The sequence below is a fragment of the Mastigoproctus giganteus genome, chromosome 2 (genome assembly GCF_048544385.1).
Source record: "Mastigoproctus giganteus isolate SK-2022 chromosome 2, ASM4854438v1, whole genome shotgun sequence".
Lineage (NCBI taxonomy): Eukaryota > Metazoa > Arthropoda > Arachnida > Uropygi > Thelyphonidae > Mastigoproctus > Mastigoproctus giganteus.
In genome coordinates, this window is record NC_143576.1 from 91,147,033 (window position 1) to 91,165,139 (window position 18,107).

An 18,107-nucleotide genomic window follows, 5' to 3' on the forward strand; every position below is an offset into this window, starting at 1 on the left:
CCTAAGGGGGCATAAATTCAAATTCAGATAGGACAGATGTAGAATAGATGTGCGGAAATTTGCCTTTAGCCAGCGGGTGGTTAATTGCTGGAACAAACTTCCATCTGTCGTTGTGGAAGTTGATAGGTTGAATAAATTTAAGGAGGAACTGGAGAGGCATTTGGAGGGAATGGTGTGATTTTTTTTTTTTTTTTTTGGCTGATGCTGCATAAGCTCATACACTTGCTTTCTTGCACCACATGTCACTACTGCTACTACTACTACTACTACTATTCCAGAAGTTATTCCAGCAACAGTAGAAACATGCCTATATGCTGATGACCTCACAATTTCATCTCACTCACAGAATATGCAGACAATCAAGAGGTAGCTTCAATGTGCTATTAATAATATAGTGTTCTGGTCCATCTACAATGGATATCGAATCTCAGTACAAAAGACAGTAGAAATACACTTCTGCAGAAAACAAAAGATGCATCCTGATCCAGAACTAATAATAAGCAATCAACAAATCCCACTCAAACATAGTATCAGACTTCTAGGACTAATAATGGATTGCAAATTAAATTTCCTAGAACACACAAAATATCTATGTACTGTGTGCTTAAAGAAATTAAACATTCTCTTGAGCAATATCAGCCATGACATGGGGGGAGGGGGGTCTGATCGTTGCTCACTTTTGCACGTTTATCATGCAATAATAAGATCTAGATTAAATTATGGTTCTCTCATGTACTGCTCAGCTAGGAAACGTGTGTGAACTGGTTATATCCAATTCATCACAGTACATTACGTGTAGTTTCCGGAGCATTTCGTACCTCACCTGTGTATAGTTTATACACAGAGATCTGTGAACACCCACTCAGTCTTCTTCTGAACTATGCTGCAAAAGTTCAAAGCCTTCCCGGACATCAAACATGGCAATATCTGTATAATACGAAATGGGAAACTTTATATGCGAACAAACCTAACACATGGAAACCTGTGGGTATCCGACTAAAAGAAATACTCTCACAATTGAACTTAAGTACAGACAAAATCTACTAAGATACCTTGACATCCCTTCCTCCGTGGGAAATCAGTTCAGTTGACTGTGACATGGCCCTCATAAAATGGAAACAGAACAATATCCCAAATCAACATATAAAACAGCTACATTCCTCTTATGTAATGCAATTCTCTGACTATTCTCCTCTGTACACTGATGGGTCCAAGACTGATGCACACATTGGTGCTGCAGTCGCCTTGCCAAACAGCATAATTTCAGTCTCTTCCAATAGAGTGCAGTGTCTATAGTGCTGAATTATTTGCAATAAGTCTCACCCTGGATCACATTGCCAAAACTTCTCTGGTAAAAAGTATAATTTTCACAGACTCATTAAGTGCAATATATGCTTTAAAACTAGAAAATCAGACATCTCATCCGTATCTAAGAAAAATTCTTTCCTGCCTATCACATTTTCAGACAAAAAAACCAAAGAGTCAGATTCACTTGGTTTCCTGGACATTCTGGAATACTCGGCCTATGGACTTGCAGATCATGCTGCAAAACATTCGTCAAATGAAAATTTTGCTTGCATAAAATTCTGCTCAATGATTTTAAAAGCATCAACCGAAAATATATGGATGCAGACCTGGAAATCACAAACAAACAATAAATTATACCAAATCAAACAGCAGCAGAAATCCTGGAAATTGTATCAAACAGACATGAAGAGTTATCCTCACCCAGTTTTGCATCGGCCACACACATTTAACGCACTCTTACCTCCTAATGAAAGACGATCCTCCGCAATGTTCTCAATGTCCGACCACACTAACAGTGAAGCACATCATCATAGAACGTCCGCGTTACCAAATTGCCCACCAATCAGCTTTCAAATCGCATGCAAATGAACCATAAACCTTAAACTCATTATAGGAGAAAAATCAAATGTCAGTGAACTCTTTTCATACCTCAGTTTAATAAACCTTACCAACCATATCTAATATGTCAAATCAGTAATAGCATAACAGGAAATAAAACTTGGACAGGTGCAATACAGCTGAAGCTGCTCTTGCGCCATTAAACCCCAAACAATAAGTAGTGTCAGCGATCACCCTCATACCTAATTCTTCTTTCATAACTTGAAAAATATACTTCACAGCTGTTTTCCCACACTTACATGAAGCACCACGTGTTGCATCAGAGCATGTCTGGACATGTCTTGTATATCATCAAGAAGAACCTAACAATAAAATAATTAAATTCAATGAAGTCAAATGGGTTTATGGCTAAAGCCTTATGCTATGAGAGCTATATAATGTAACTGTTACATGAAGGGCATAGCCACATTCTGTATCATATTTCTGTACCTAGTGTTCAGCAAACTAAGCCTGCTACCTAGTGCATCAATCTCATACTGGGGAGGCACTCCACCACAAGCTGCTTTGGTATTGCACCATCCTAAATAAAATGCACTGCTCTGATGAAGAAATATATTAAAACAGTGGACTCTATATCCAGTCACTGCTCTTTTAAATGGCAACTGAAATTTAGAAAATTACAGTAAAAATTCAGTACACATAGTGCATGTTACTTTACTAATTAAGGTTAAGGAATAATGAATATGATATCACTTGAAATACAATAGGCAAAGTTGTCTCACATAGCAAAAATGTGATTTTATTTTCTTTTTTCTTAATATTTTTTAAGCAGAAAAAACAAGATAAAATTTATAGTGGCAATTACACTGCTTTTCTCATGCAGAATAAAGAAAGATTAATTAGTTTGGGAGAGAAATGCATATTAAGTGAAATTAATATGGTCTTAAAACATTTTTTTTTTTAAGTGTAATGGTCTCTTCTCCAATGGAGCCTTTCTCTCATGGCCATTTTCAACCTCATGTTATTTGGCATTAAAATAATGCAAAATGGGATGATCAGTGAGACTTCTATTCTTCTTTTCCTTGGTTGGATTACTGTTTTAAATCTTCTGATGGCAATGTTTTCTCATATTGTACCAGTGAAATTATTCTTGTAGGAATGAAATACTTTATTTCACATGCCACCTTAAAATCTCGCCCTTTATCTAAACCTTGGTTTTCCAATAAATGTGCTAAGGTTGTTCAAGATGAGAATGTTACATACCACAATCCAAATCTCCAAGTTCATTTTCTGCATACATCAAAGCTTGCAATAATTGTAAAGCAGCTATTAATCAGCCCTAACTAGATTTTGAACAGGTTAAGAGTAGAAAACTTGCTTCTTGTCTAAATGGTAGTCCAGCTAAAGCTATTGGCTGCAACTTTTGCCCATCTCTATTCCCACCTCTGTTAAAACCTGATAGTTCTATTGCCACCTCAGCTAAAGATAAAGCTGACCTGCTGGCATCGTGATCTTGGTAAACCATTTCCTACCATTCTTGGTACATTCCTTTAATGCCCCTTGTAGTCTTCCATCAAAATAATTTTGAACAGTCTTAATGCCAAGAAAGCACCAGGTCCTGATGGTATTCTCCACTTATTCCAAAAACATGTGCTCCTGTTCTGTGTTGCCTTTTCATACTATCTAATTACACTAGTGTTTTTTCTTCTGCTTGGAAATCTGCACACATCCGACTAGTTGCTAAAAAGGGAAACAAATCTCTCCCATCCAATTATAATGCCATTGCACCTACACTCTTTCTAAAGCAATGGAAAAATCCATTAACTGCCAACTCCAAAACTATCTACAAACCTTTCATTTCATCAATGATTGCCAATGGAAAAGTTTGGAAAAAATCAAAAAGCTGTTGCTCCTGACATTTCAAAGGCATTTGATCATGTTTGGTATAAAGATTTTCTTAGTATGCATCCATCTTACAGATCGCTAACTGTTTTTTGCAATTGGGTATCCAGTTTTCTTTCTGACTGCTCTCTCTCTCTCTCTCTCTCTCTGCAGGTTACAAGACAGAACTTAGAAGACAGAAGGCTCTCTGCATCTAAGTTCTCCAATAATGCTGGAATTCCCTAATGTTTAGTTTTTTCTCCCACTCTTTTCCTCTTCAATATTAATGACCTTTTTCTACTGACTGGAAATCCTATCCACAGTTTTGCTGATAATAACACATTGCGTTCCACCTTCCAGTTTGAGAAACCTTGCCCTGCACGAACAATTTCAACTTCTCGAATATCCACTACCAATTTCCTAAATGATGTGTGCAAAGTGGGGCAAAGATAACTTAGTTAATCTCAATCTTTTCTAAATCTCAGCCCCGTCTTAAATCCCGCAAAAAAAAAAGGATTCTTCTGCTCCTATGCTCATCTTCTACGACAAGATCACATTCTCTATTAGAGATTAATAGAGCCCTCTTTACTAATTTCTCTTGGCAAAAGCACATCACAAATATTGCTTCCTTTACATCTACAAAAAAGTGGGTTTTCTCTTTTGCTCTTGGTGTTACTCTTCTTCTAAACAGCTACTCAAATCTATACAAATCCCCATACCATGGAATATTGTTCCCACATCTGGGGCAGTGGCCCCATAACCTCTCTCAGGCTTCTAGACTCCACTGAAAAGAGGGCAGTTAGGTTAATTAATGACCTGTCTCTTACACTTGCAAAGTCTCTCCAATCTCTGTCTCATAGATGTTCTGTTTCTACTACAAGCTTTTTCTATAGATACTTTCATGGGTACTGCTCTTCTGAACTGGCTTCTATAATTCTCCCTCTTTCTCTTCCAACCCAGTCTCAACACATTCATTCCACAACCAGTCAGCATCCTCTTATTCTCCAATTTCAATCTCACAGAACCAACTTTCCTTCTTCCTCATTTTATTCCTTCAACTTCTGTTTTCTGGAACAACCTCCCTTCGCACATATTTCTAGAAAATTAAAAGCAAAAAAAAATTCAAGTATCTTTTTTTTTTTTTTTTTTCATTTTTTCAACCTTCAACCCACACACAATACTAAGTACTATAGTTTCTATTACCTTTCATATTTGGGGTTTTCATAAAAAAAAGAAGAAAAAAGAAAAGAAATGTAAATTCGAAAACTCTCAACACAGTTTGGTGCCAAAATATACCTTTAAAATTACAATATAAAAGGAGTTAATATTTCCTTTCTTATTTTGTATATTTTAACTGGCACGAAATTTATAAAACTAACACTTACTCTTTTGTAGTTGACAATATAAAACAGTATGGCTTCAGAAATAGCAATGCTTTTTTTGAAGGTAGCTAAAAACAAACAATAAAGAAATTAATTATACAATGCCAACTGTCTATTAAACTACTCATTTAAAAAAAAAAAATAAATAAAAATCTCAGTGCAAAGAATAACTCTGATATAATTTGGTTAAATTTCAGAAAGGCTTTTAAACAGTTTCACCTAAGTATTCAAGAGAAGAATCTATTAGAAAAGTTACTGAAGCTGAAGGCCCCAAAGGTGGAGCCTTGCCTTCCTTCATGTTTAACATCCTGGTATTGTGATAGAGGCAATATGTGAATGGAAAAGTAATGTCTCCAAAATCCACAAAGGAGATGCAAAGGAAATGATGGACAACTACAGACCAGTGACTGACTTCAGTAACAGGAGAGATCATGGATTATGTTTTGCAATATGATACAGACCACTTTGATAGATATGGTGTCCTTTCTGATCTTCCTTAAAGGCATTGATGAGGGAATGCAGGACGGTAGGAAGGGTGGTTAACAAGCAAAACCAGACTACTTTGGTTTAAAATGATTTGGATCAGCTACAGATATGGTCCAATAAAAAAAGAAGAGAAAAAATCTGGCAATGATAATTTAATGCGTCTAAATATAGTAAATATAGTTTCCCATCTAGGAAACAGAAATCTAGGAATTTCCTATAAAGTAGAGGAGAGGAAGAGGAGATAAAGTGCTTCAACATGAAAAAGACATGTCATAACACAATCAGATATGAAACTTACCATGCAGTGTCAAGAAGCAGCTAGGAAAGCACATTATGTCCTGTTTATTTATGGTTTACAAGACCTTTGCAAATAGGAAGAAGAGTGTCACTGTTCCTCTGCATAAGATAATTACGAGACTTAATAGTTCAGATTTGAATGCTACACCTGAATAAAGACATGGAGCTTCAGCATGTTCAAAGAAGGGCAACCCACTCCCCTCCACAGGACTCCATTTCCTTTATCCTATTGCAATAGGATAAAGGAAATGGAGTGGAGTCCTGAACCCCAGTAAGACAAAAAAAAAAAAAAAAAAACCAAACAGTAATATAGTAAAAAAATAGCTTTCCATCTGCTTTCAAGTAATCTAACAATAACTGGTAAATATAAATAAGAATTTAACAAAGTCAGAAGAAGAAGAGGTAAATAAGATATTATTTACTCAGGTATATCTATGATTTGCAAGTCCATTCGTATACAAAGGAACAGTGTTGGAGTCCACTGGATTAATTAAAATGTGATTGAAATAAAATTATAATAAAATCAGAAAGGGAGGACAGTACCAAAGTTATAACTTATATCAATAAAATTGAAAAAACAAATACACAGCACAAGCCATTTGGTGGGTACATGTTTTATATGTCATAAGACACCAAAGCAGCAAAGTGTATGCTACATTCAATATTTACACAGTCTGAAAACTTGAAAAGGAGCTAATCTACAAAATCTGATTGCTGGGAATGATTGCATTACTTTATGATTAATGCTATGTATAGCTTTATTAAAATGATAGTTTAGATGTGGAACTGAAAATCAGTTTGTTTTGAATTTCTTGTAGAGACCCTTTTAAATTGGAAATGCCAAAAGTAATTTGGTTAATTACAGATGCAATTCATAACTTTACAATATTTAAATGGTAGCTGAAGTGGTAGCATCTTAATTTTTTTTCCTTCCATATCTGGAAATAAAATCAAATCCTTCCCATATACATTTCACCATCAATATTATCTAAATGATAATACAGTATTTTCTATTTTCATTTAGATTTACTAGATTACAAGAGGCTAACTCTTCATTTTTAGTGCATAACAGTATCACATGAGTGAATGGTGTCCCCCACCCCAAGAATTAGCAGGAGCGTACAAATACTGCTCATCCAGCAACCATAATTCATCTATAGACTTACTCTAAAGGGTGGACTAGGATATGAGCTGTGGGTAATATATTCTCACCAATGACATTATAATTTGGTAAATTGTAGTCAATGCATGTATTTTTTCTGAAAATTGCTCTTTTGAAAGGAAGTACGATGGATGAAAGGCTGTAAACCAAGAGAAGGGGATATAGGATATAATAAAAGATGATATAATAAAAGATGAGTGAAAAACACATAGCTCAAGAAATTTCAAACAAAAAAAAGTGGGATAAAATATGTTAACCCTAATTAATAAAAAAAAAAAATTTCAATTCAATAAATATTTATTTAAAAAATAAATGGCATCTGCCAGATGCCATGCAACAGAGTTTGTTCAATTTAGGAAAGCATTGAACGGAAGAAAGGTTAAGCAATGAGAGAGAATGATCTTAGCGCAAACAGAAATGGAAATGTTGGCTTACCAATGGATCTAGCTGATCAAAAGACAAATCCTAAATAAGCTAGGCCCTCCTTGTATGACTTTGTCTTGATTAATACTAATTCAAACACTTCGAAAATTGTAGATCTCTTAAAGTACCATTTATAACTCACACAATATAATAGCGTAGCTTAATTTAATTTATTATGTATGATACTCACCTTTTTATTATCATAATAATAATTCAAACACTTTAATTTTATTTACAGTGAAAGATATTTATATCACCACAGGCAACCCCCGAATCACACAGTAATTTTACAACATGGTTTCGCTCTAACACGATTGATAAGTTGTGGCAATCCTTGCACAACATGGTACTTATATAACACGGTTAGAGAACTGCGACAAATCTTACATACACGGTATTTATGAGCTTTTTGCGTGGAGAAAACCCTGCTAGAAATTTTTCAACATTTTCATTCTTTTTTGTGAATCCTCGCTGTTGACCTACTAGTCGTTATGCAAAAAAAAAAAATTATTGGGAAATCCCCATGTTATGTTTTGTGCTATTGAACTTGTGCTTGTTTCAGACCATAAAAAATTGACTTTGAAGCATGCAGTTCATGAATTTTAAGGGTTTTGTTAAGGTTATTTTGATTTTTATTTGATCGTTTATAAATTTTTTCCGGATATGTATTACTAAACTTTGTTCTTAAGAACCGTACTGGGATAATTTCTTTTGTTGTGAATTAAATTTTAGCCCTAAATTATGCCTAAGGAACTTAGGCATAATTTGGGTAACTGCTAATTTAATTAAAGAATGGTTTCTAAATTGTTTTGTGCCTGCTGTGGTAAACTATTTAAAGTGGAAAAATCTAGAGTTTTATTACTATTGGATAACGCGGCAAGCCATCCAAAAAATTTAAGTCATCCAAAATGTTGAAGTAATGTTCCTACCACCTAATACAACTTGTTTAATTCAGCCATTAGATCAAGCCATTATATCTACCTGTAAAATTCATTACCTCAGAAAACTGTTACAACCGATTTTAGAAAAAAAATTATTCCAAATCAATTGAAGTGATCAAGGCATGGAAACATTTCTAAATTGTGGACTTTAATCACTCAAAGAAGTAAAACCATCAACAGGTGCATGTTGGAAAAATGTATGGCCAGAGTCAGTTCATTCAGAAAATGTGGTCGAACCTGCAGAAAACGGAATCAGTGCGATAGTAGAACTTGCTAAATAGTTGATAGGAAGGGCAGGTTTTGATGGTATGACTACTGAAGATGTTCAAGAATTATTGGTAGAAAAAGAGGTTGGTAAAGAGGATTCGATGGAAATGGCATCGGAGGTAAACCAAATCATTTTAGAGGTCGAGAGTGCAGATGAAAATTTTGAAGTTCCAAATTTTACACAAAAAAGCATACAGGAAGGCATAAACTTAGGTGAGCAATTAAAATCTTATTTTTGAATGCAGATCCTTCGACTGAAAGGAACACAAAATTCAAAAGGGAGCTTCAAAAATGTTTAGCTCCATATCATGCAATTTACAAAGATCTATCAAGCAAAAGCAAACAATCCTAGATTACTGATTTTTTAAAGAGAGCAAAAGATACACAAAATCTATATGCTGGTGAAGATATCACATAAAAACAAAAAGATTCTGCAACAGAGAAAACGTTCTCGTTTGATTGTTTAGCAGCAATGAAGAGGAAGAAAATTAAATGAGCGTATATTATCTGACATATATGTATCACAGTTTGTAAGATCACAGTTCAGTTATTACTATTTCAAATAAAAATTAAGTTTCTGATAGTTACAAAAATAATGACGTATATTTGTTAGCTTTTGGAATGTAATCCCCCCCCTTTTGTACTGGTTCTTAGCCCGTATAATACGGTTTTACACTATACAAGATTTTATAGGAACCTAACTACTGTGTTATATGAGGGTTACCTGTACTGCATATTTATAAATAAAGCAGAAAGAATATGCTTCAAATCTAAAATGACAATTTCGACAATACAGTACACCCCCGCTATTCGCGGGGGTTACGTTCCTGAGAAATATCGCGAATACAGAAAACGCAAATACTGAGTTATGGCTCCCATAGTAATAAAGGGGATCCGTTCCAAAGTATGAAATATATAAGAAAAACTAGTCTAAAATTTTGTCTACGTATGTATTATATGTACCTTCATAATATGACTATATACATACACAGTACATAGTGAAATGCAAGCATATGGCATTGAAATGAAAATAAGAAACAATTTAATATTAAATGTAATATTTATTAGAAATTTCAAACAAATCTTTCAAACCAGCGCCTTTACTAGCTAAAAAACTTATCCCGCCAGTGCTATCACAAGTTTCGCTAAAGTGTTGATAAAGGAGTTTTGCCTTTTTCGCGAATGATGAGAGTGAAATTAACGGAATTTTATTTTGAGTTCGGTCTTCTATCCACAGATTTAAAGCCTTTTCCACTTTTTCTAATTTAACATCACGAGTTACAGAGCAAATTTATGAAACAATTAGCGCGTTTTCACGGACACTACGGCAGATTTTTTCTTCCGATTTCTTGATTGATCGTACCGTTAACTCATTGATTTTATAATGTTTTGCCACTGAGGAGACACTTTCACCATTAGAAAGTTTGTCTAATAACTCAATTTTATTCGCCAATGTCATCACCTTCTTTGATATTTTCACATTTCTCTTTTTATTCGTAGCCATATTTTTGTAGGGGTTAGTAAGAACTTGTCCACAGTAGTCACTTTCTTCCATTAACACACTCGAAAAAGTCTGTTTTACACTGCAAAACGGTAGATTTATCATTTTTGTAAGCATATCAATTTATAAATTGATAAATTTATTCAATTTATAAACATATAAATTAAAAGCAAACGACGAAACCTTCCACGACAAACGCATAACACATACTGAACAAGGATTAGCGAGAAACATCCACGCTCGCGATTTTGTCACCCCTCTCCCCCCACCCACTGAGCGCTGTTTTTACCGGGAAAGATAATTTTAACCATGCCCGTGTTTTTTATGGCGGAAAATATTCACGGCGCTTTAAAATTCACATTTTTTTAGGTTTCATTTTATATTAAATCGGCGATCGCGAATACGCGAATAGCGGGGGTTTATTGTATTTATTTCTGAAAAACAAATATGTATAAAATGCTGACAGATCATATTTTGGTATAATCCATCATTCAAAAATAAGTAACTCTACTATTTACAAGTACACAGTAAGTTTAGAAATTTGTCACATTATATCACTATAGATTAAACAGTAAACATGCAATAGTGTTGTCAACTGCATCAACAAATAGTAAAAGCATTAGTATTAGGCTTTCTTTATTTAAATACTTACTTCTTGCCCTCCAATTCGAGTGAGCTCGTCCACATATACATCTGCAAAATGTAGTTTCAACCCAAGTGGAACTTTATCTGAATTAGGACTAGTCACTGTTTTTTGTAATATTTTTTTCAAAGTCTGCACGTGCTTTTTATTCCATTTGCATTTTCGAATGAGTATAAAGCTTTCCCTTAAGAAACGCCGAACAAACTGTAATAAGGAATAAAATAATATCATCATAATAATTATGGAAGAAAATCTAATAAAATAATAAAAAAATCCAAAAATCAATAATTAATCATAATAGTTAGCCCGCTGACAACTGAGTACTGTTTTTAAGAGCTCATATATGTAGAAAATTCTTTTATATTAATGCATACTTGCTTAACCAATTTGAGATGTGAACTGCTAGAACAACAGTATGTCATCAACTTTAAGTATGAAATAGTAAATTACAACACTGATAATTTAGAATTTAGTGAGAAAGGTGGTTGGCTGTTATACATCACTAAACAAAAGAGTTACAAACTACACACAGATATAAATATTTTACTTTTCTTAATTTGGAACCATTAACTAGTACAAAAGGTCACCAATAAGCAGTATCATCCTGTCACAGGGGTTGACAGCCTTTCAGAAGTAGTATTCTGAGTTTCTTCTAATGTGGAGTTTCTGGTGTAAATGAAATTTTGAAAATAGGGGGTATCAAGACCAAGCTTATCATCTAAAAACAAGAAGATTCAATGTGGCCTCAACACTTACTTTTTTCACTGATGATAAGCCAACTTTCAATCCTCCTGAAACAGACTTTAAATAAAGATAAGTCAAAGAACAAATGAAAGTGTCTGTGAAAGACTAAGAAATATATACATATATCACCCCAAAAGAGTCACCCTGATCTGATTACTCTAGCAGAACTAAATTGTAAAACCCTGGCACCACCATGCCGTGATGGTTCTATTCTATTTATGATTCTATTTTATGATTATTCTATTATTCTATTATTCATTATTCTATTTTATGATTCTATTCTATTCTATAAATGACCTCACTTGACATATACTGTATTTCCCCATGTATAAGACGCACCTTTTTTCGAAAAATTTGGGGTCTAAAAACTGGGTGCGTCTTATACAGTGGTTGTAGATATTTTTACTTGCATTTCCCACCTTTTCGCGCTTGTTGTCTTTGCGCTCATTGTTTCGCACTTGTTACCGGTATATTAGGTTACGTTTTGCCACGTTCTGCCCAGAAATGGCTCAGAAAAGATTTTTGTACAGTGCTGAATTCAAGTTATGAGGAGTTGTATGAATTTTATGATGAATAAAACTTGAGTTCAATAACTTTATGTAATACATTTTTTTTTTTTTTCAAATTTCGGACCCCAAAATTAAGGTGCGTCTTATACATGGGAAAATATGGTAAATCTTTCTAAAAACTGAGCTGGAACCATGGGTTCTAGATTACAGGGACGGAACTTGCTCATACAACCATATCTCTGTACTCTAGCCATAAAAAGGATTTAATACATTTTTTTCTAAGAGATGAGTGATTTTTTTGCATCAATATCAATGGCTTCACGAATGCTCTGGGTCACAGGCATAACCCTGAAGAATGGAGACTTATACAGACTTGTAAAACCATACTTTTAAGGCTGAGCTGTGACATAATGAAATTAATTATTCATTAAATGGACATGTTATTGTTTTCAAGGAAAACTTTGCAAATATGGAATTCTACAAAAAATCAATTAGACAACCTATAACTGTAAAATTTGTTGTGATCTAATTGACTTTTTGCTGGGTTTTCAATTTGGTTTCACGAAACTTTGCAGTTTCTTGTGTGAATGGGGTAGCAGATTAAGTGGTTTCCATTATATTCAAGAATTAGTCATTTCTAAAATTGTATATCCTAGACAGAAGAATGTTTGACATCCACCACTAATTGCCAGGGAAAATATTTTATTTTCCCCTCTAATACAGTCAAAATCAATTACAGAGTCACTGAAAGGACTGCAATATTCTTGACATTATAACAGAGGCTGAAATTTCTTTAAAATTATATTGAAATTAGTAAAAAATGTAATAATAAAATTTAATTAACTGTTATAAAATACACTATTTACATACATAGATATTAAATTGATCTATCCAACAGTGGAACACACAAATTCTTAATTCCAAATAATTTGACAAAATTATCTGCTTTAATCCTTTAAACCACTTAATGGTATATTTTCACTTTAAATCACCTTAAAGAGCCTTGTTGACATAAGAATGTTCAAGTTTACATATGCACTTCATTTTGCTATAATCATTTTAAATTGACTTAATAATTTAATTTTTTTTTGTTTTCATTTCCAAATTGTATGCCTAACTGAGTTCAATAAGTTAAATTCACAAGCAACAACACTTCCCACTTTCTATGTCTTTAATAGGAAAAAAAAAAAAACCTTTCATTTATCCTCAACACTTACCTTTTCTCTTGCCATCTATTATAACAGTACTGTACTATACTATTTTGTGTAAAAACCATGTCTTGATCTTCACAAAAGAATTATATTAACTGACTGAAATTCAGAATGAAAACAACAGTAACCATATATGTGGGAGATACTAAATGCTTGATAGTTTACTCTCAAAAAATACCTTTGGGACTGTCAGTTTCTTAAAACAAGTGTGCTTCCATACTGAGGCATATTTTATAGATAGACTAATTTGTAGTACAGTACTAAACAGACTGCACCACAAAGAGTGGCTTGGTTATGTAATCAGTCTATCCTGTACACAAATAACAATAATAAGAGTGATTCAAATTTCCACCTTGCCTGCATGTTTTGGTTTCATAAACTTCTACATGAGAGAGAGAGCCTCATATGCTACCACATTCTTCACAGTTTACTGTGCAGCATAATAAAATAAAAATAAATAAATAAAATGATCTTGTTTAAACTCTGTCATGGCCACAATGTCAGAAGAGTTTAAATAAATCGTGAATACAACTGTTAATCGTATTTAGCAGTCACAAGCTTGACGCACAGTCCACACACAGTGTGTGTGTGTGTGTGTGTGTGTGTGTGTGTGTGTGTGTGTGTGTGTGTGTGTGTGTGTGTGCTCTTTCTAATGACTACTCAGCTACATTAGGTCCTTCACAATGTAAACTTATAAAAAAACAAAAAAAACCCAAAAATAACTGAATTAAAGTAAATTTTACTGTAACACACACGACAGCAAAATTATGCTAAAAAACATGACAAAAGTATCATTAAAAAAGGGATATTAACTTATATGGCAAACGCATCTTGCTGGTCAGTTTTCTGAAAAATCTGATTTTATAGTGGAATTCTCAATATTTCTGATGTCATTTTAATTGAGTTTGACTGTAAATCAAATTATGCTCAATGAAAAGTTTTGTAAAAGTGTTAGACAAAGAAAGATGTAACTTTCAAATTTGAAACAAAAAAATCCATGGACTTAGTGATACAAACAGAAATTCATGGACATAGTGATACAATTATGACAAAGATAAAAGAGGGAATATTCACTCATCCACAAATCATGATGTTAATGAAAGAGTTCTTAACATCCTTAATGTACACGAATAGCTCCTATGAAATAGGAGTATATTTGCCTCAACCACAAAGTTTCATAGAACGCATCTATGAAACTTTGTGGTTGAGGCAAATACACTCAGACAGGAAGTGTTTTCCAAACAATCTCCACAGCCAAATGTGTGTAGCACAATTTTTAACAGCACAGCACCATCTGCCACTGCTTTAGTATTCATGAACTGTAAGCAACATCAGCCAAAGGTGCAGCATAAGCTACAGGCTTCCTTGCACCATGTGACTAATACTAATAATAATGTAAATTATTACTTTCTGCAGAAAAAATCACTGAAGTAACTTTGTATCAATACTTTCTAAGTACTGTTCATTATTTTTAACAGAGATTTAGTTCTTTTTAGCATTAGTAGAGGCATATGATGGAAGAAGGCAAGCTTATAAAGAATCAGCCAAAAAAAAAAAAAAAAACTTTCCCATTTCACCCATCCATTCACTCCAAAGTTTGTCTAGTTCTGTCTTGAATTTATTTAAGCTGTTAACTTCCACAATGACAGATGGAAGTTTGTTCCTGCAATCAACCACCTGCTGACTAAAGACAAATTTCCACATATCTATCTGTTCTACAAATCTTTCCTCAAGGATTTATGTCCCCTCAGGTGAGTAATCTCAGCAAGAGCAAGGATCTCATCAGCATTTAGAGTGTGCATGAATAGTTGCTGTGGTGTTGTGTTTGTTCTCCTGCAAATATATGCTAGAATGAATGATTCAAGATAAATCTGTTCCAACATTTTTATACACTCTGTGTCAGCGAGTGTTGCTCTTCACACCTCTGAAGAAAGAAGAATTCGAGAGATAGTTTTCAAGCGATAGCAAATGAAATTTATGTTCCTCTTCAACAAGGTATCTCATATAGTTTCTATAGGCAGCCATGAAGCTGGGAAGCTTTCAGTGTAAGGATTACTGTCTCGCAGGTTAACCAAGGTCAGTCACTTTACTGTTTTTGTCTGATTATAGCCTGCAAGGTCACCTGTCATTGTTCTTACAAAGGGAACCGTGCCTTTCAAAAGACTACTGATTAATCTGCAGTGGTATGACCTTAAGTACTGCGTGTAGTTCAAATTAGGACTGTTCTAAGCTTATCACTAGAATCACACTTAACCGTTTGAATGTATTTTAAAGAATTCTAAAGTATTTCAACTAATTCTCTGATCAGTTTACTGTAAAATTAGTTCAGATAGCAATAATACTGTTTTTAATACCGCAGATTTTATATTTTGCATTTTAAATTTTCATTTTAATATAAAAAGAAATTTATTGTTTTTACTGTTAATTACAATGGCTCCGCAAGTGCAAATTATTTGCCATATGTGTAAAAAGAAATGCAAAGACTTCCTCCAATGCAATGTGGAATGCGGTCTTGTGTACTGCATAAAATGCATAGATTTGTCAACGGTGAACTGGAAAAAGATGTCACAGGCAGCTATCGACTCGTGGAAAGGTCCCTGTTGCATAAATTACAGGCAGACAAAGAAAAAGCAGACGAAAAATGAAAATAACTCAGGATCAAGCCCAACGGATCTTTTAAGACTTTCTGACGGTGAATCTCTGTGTTTCACCTCATCGTCGAATGGCACTCAACAGAGTGGGCTCATCTGAGGACATACCTGATGACGTAGTATCAGAGCAGACAAACTGCTCCTTCTCTCACCTTCTTAACCACAAAGTCTCACAAGTTGAAAAGCCAAATGAGATGACCATGAAAATGATTTTTCTAATCCTGGACACTCAAAAATCCATGATGGCCCCTATTCTTGACGAAACTAAAAAAAAATCAGGTCAGAAAACGCCCAACTTCGCGAAATAAATTATATTTTACTACAGAAAATTTTGGACTTAACAGACTTATTCAAAACTCCAGAAGATCCTTCAGTCCTACATGTAACTTGGTGAAATCCATGGAAAATCCCACATTTCAACCGACTCCTACTCCTATAGCAGAAGTCACTTACACATCTATTGTAAAGGAACCTCCACATCCTCCAGTATATGCTCCAATTACTAGTCAACCGAAAAAATGTGTAAACATGGCAATCGATCTGTAAATCCACTCCTAGAAGATGTCATTTCCTCCAGGAGGCAGGCAGATCACATCGGAGGACAATGGAATCAAGACAAGAAGACATCGACACCCACCCCTGCTGTTGTGGGAACAGCTACCAACTCATCAATTCGAGCAGTCCCCAGAACTAAAAGTTCAACCTAGGGTATTTTGTCTTGCGACTTGAACCCCAACTGTGCAGAACAGAAGTAGAGCAGAATATCAAACCTCAACTGCAGATAAAAGTAAAAGTAATAAAAATGAATTCCAAACACGATTCGTACAGCTCTTTCTATATTCAGTGTCAACAAATGAACTTTGATCTATTACTAAAGGATCACCGTTGGCCTGAAGAAGCCATTATTCAGCCTTTCTATGGATGCCTCCCTCTTCCCGGTACATGGTCATCAGTCAGTGACTTAGCTATCAAATCTAGTCAACAGGAATGACAATTCGTGCATTTTTCAGATATTCTGGAATCCCAACTGGAAAGAACCTCTATAAATTATTTATCTATCTCTTCATCCTACCAGAATTTGAGTGACTCTAACTCTTATGAAAACACCTTTCTGCCATGTCACTTGCCAACAATTAAACCAAATAACTTATGCATTACTATAGCATTAAAAGATGCAATTGCTGTATTCTATATGAATGCTTGCAGTCATGTAAAACATAATGATGAAATCCTTGCTTAACTGACATCATGGAATCTCCATCCAGACCTAATGGTTTTTACTGAGACCTGGTTCTCTCCTGAAGTTTCAATCCAATTTCAAGACTATGCTCTCTTTCACAGTTGCAGACGTGATTCTAAAGTGGGTGGAGTTGCTATTTACATTCACAATCATCTGCGATGCTCTGCTTTCCCTATCACAAATCTGCCTAATCCAGCTTGTGAAATCACTTTTATCCACATTGCCTCTTTGGTGATTGGGTGTCTATACCGACCTCCCTCAGCTTCAGTCAACAGCTTCTTTGTAACTCTTGACAATATTGGGGAATGCTCACTAAGCTATGCAGCACCAGATGCAACTATTTCTGATCATCACCCCATCTTAATGGTAATTAAAAATGAAGAAATTGTGGAAGAGATTATGCACACTTACAGATCTGTCACTCCAGGCTCTCTCAATCAGCTCTATTATGACCTCCAGCAGCCTTCATGGGATGGGGTGCTTGCTACAGATGATCCTGAAATTGCTACGAACCTCTTCTTTGAGCATATCCTAAATAGTTACGAAAAATGCGTATCATACATCAGGAGCCCAGGAAATAAAAAGACCACTAGGCCAAGACAGAAATTATGCCCATTCATCTCAAACAAAATTTGTAACATGCTAAAGAAAAGGGACAAACTTGCAAGAATTGCTAGAGCAACACAAAAGGAGGCAGATAAAAACAAATACGCAACGTACAGAAACAGTCACCAACAATATTCGCTCGTAGAAAAGGAAATATTATAGTTCCCAACTTAAAGGCATCATTACAAGCAAGTAAAAGTGGACAGTCTTGGACAAGCTACTACAAGGTAGTAGCTTGTCCAAGACACAGAGCTATGATGGAGATGTAGTTGAGAATGAGGTACTCATTTCAGATGA

General features: G+C 34.6%; 1 protein-coding gene across 1 annotated transcript in view; it reads right to left on the reverse strand.

Annotated features, from left to right (window-relative positions):
* Positions 1-18,107, reverse strand: part of LOC150089414 (ribosomal RNA processing protein 1 homolog B-like) — a 71,395-nt gene that overhangs the window by 18,752 nt on the left and 34,536 nt on the right. The window contains exons 4-5 of the mRNA XM_090368576.1: positions 10,859-11,053; positions 5,133-5,197 (exon numbers count right to left, since the gene is read on the reverse strand). Coding sequence (XP_090224702.1) covers positions 5,133-5,197; positions 10,859-11,053 — 260 coding nt within the window. The remainder of the gene's footprint in view (positions 1-5,132; positions 5,198-10,858; positions 11,054-18,107) is intronic.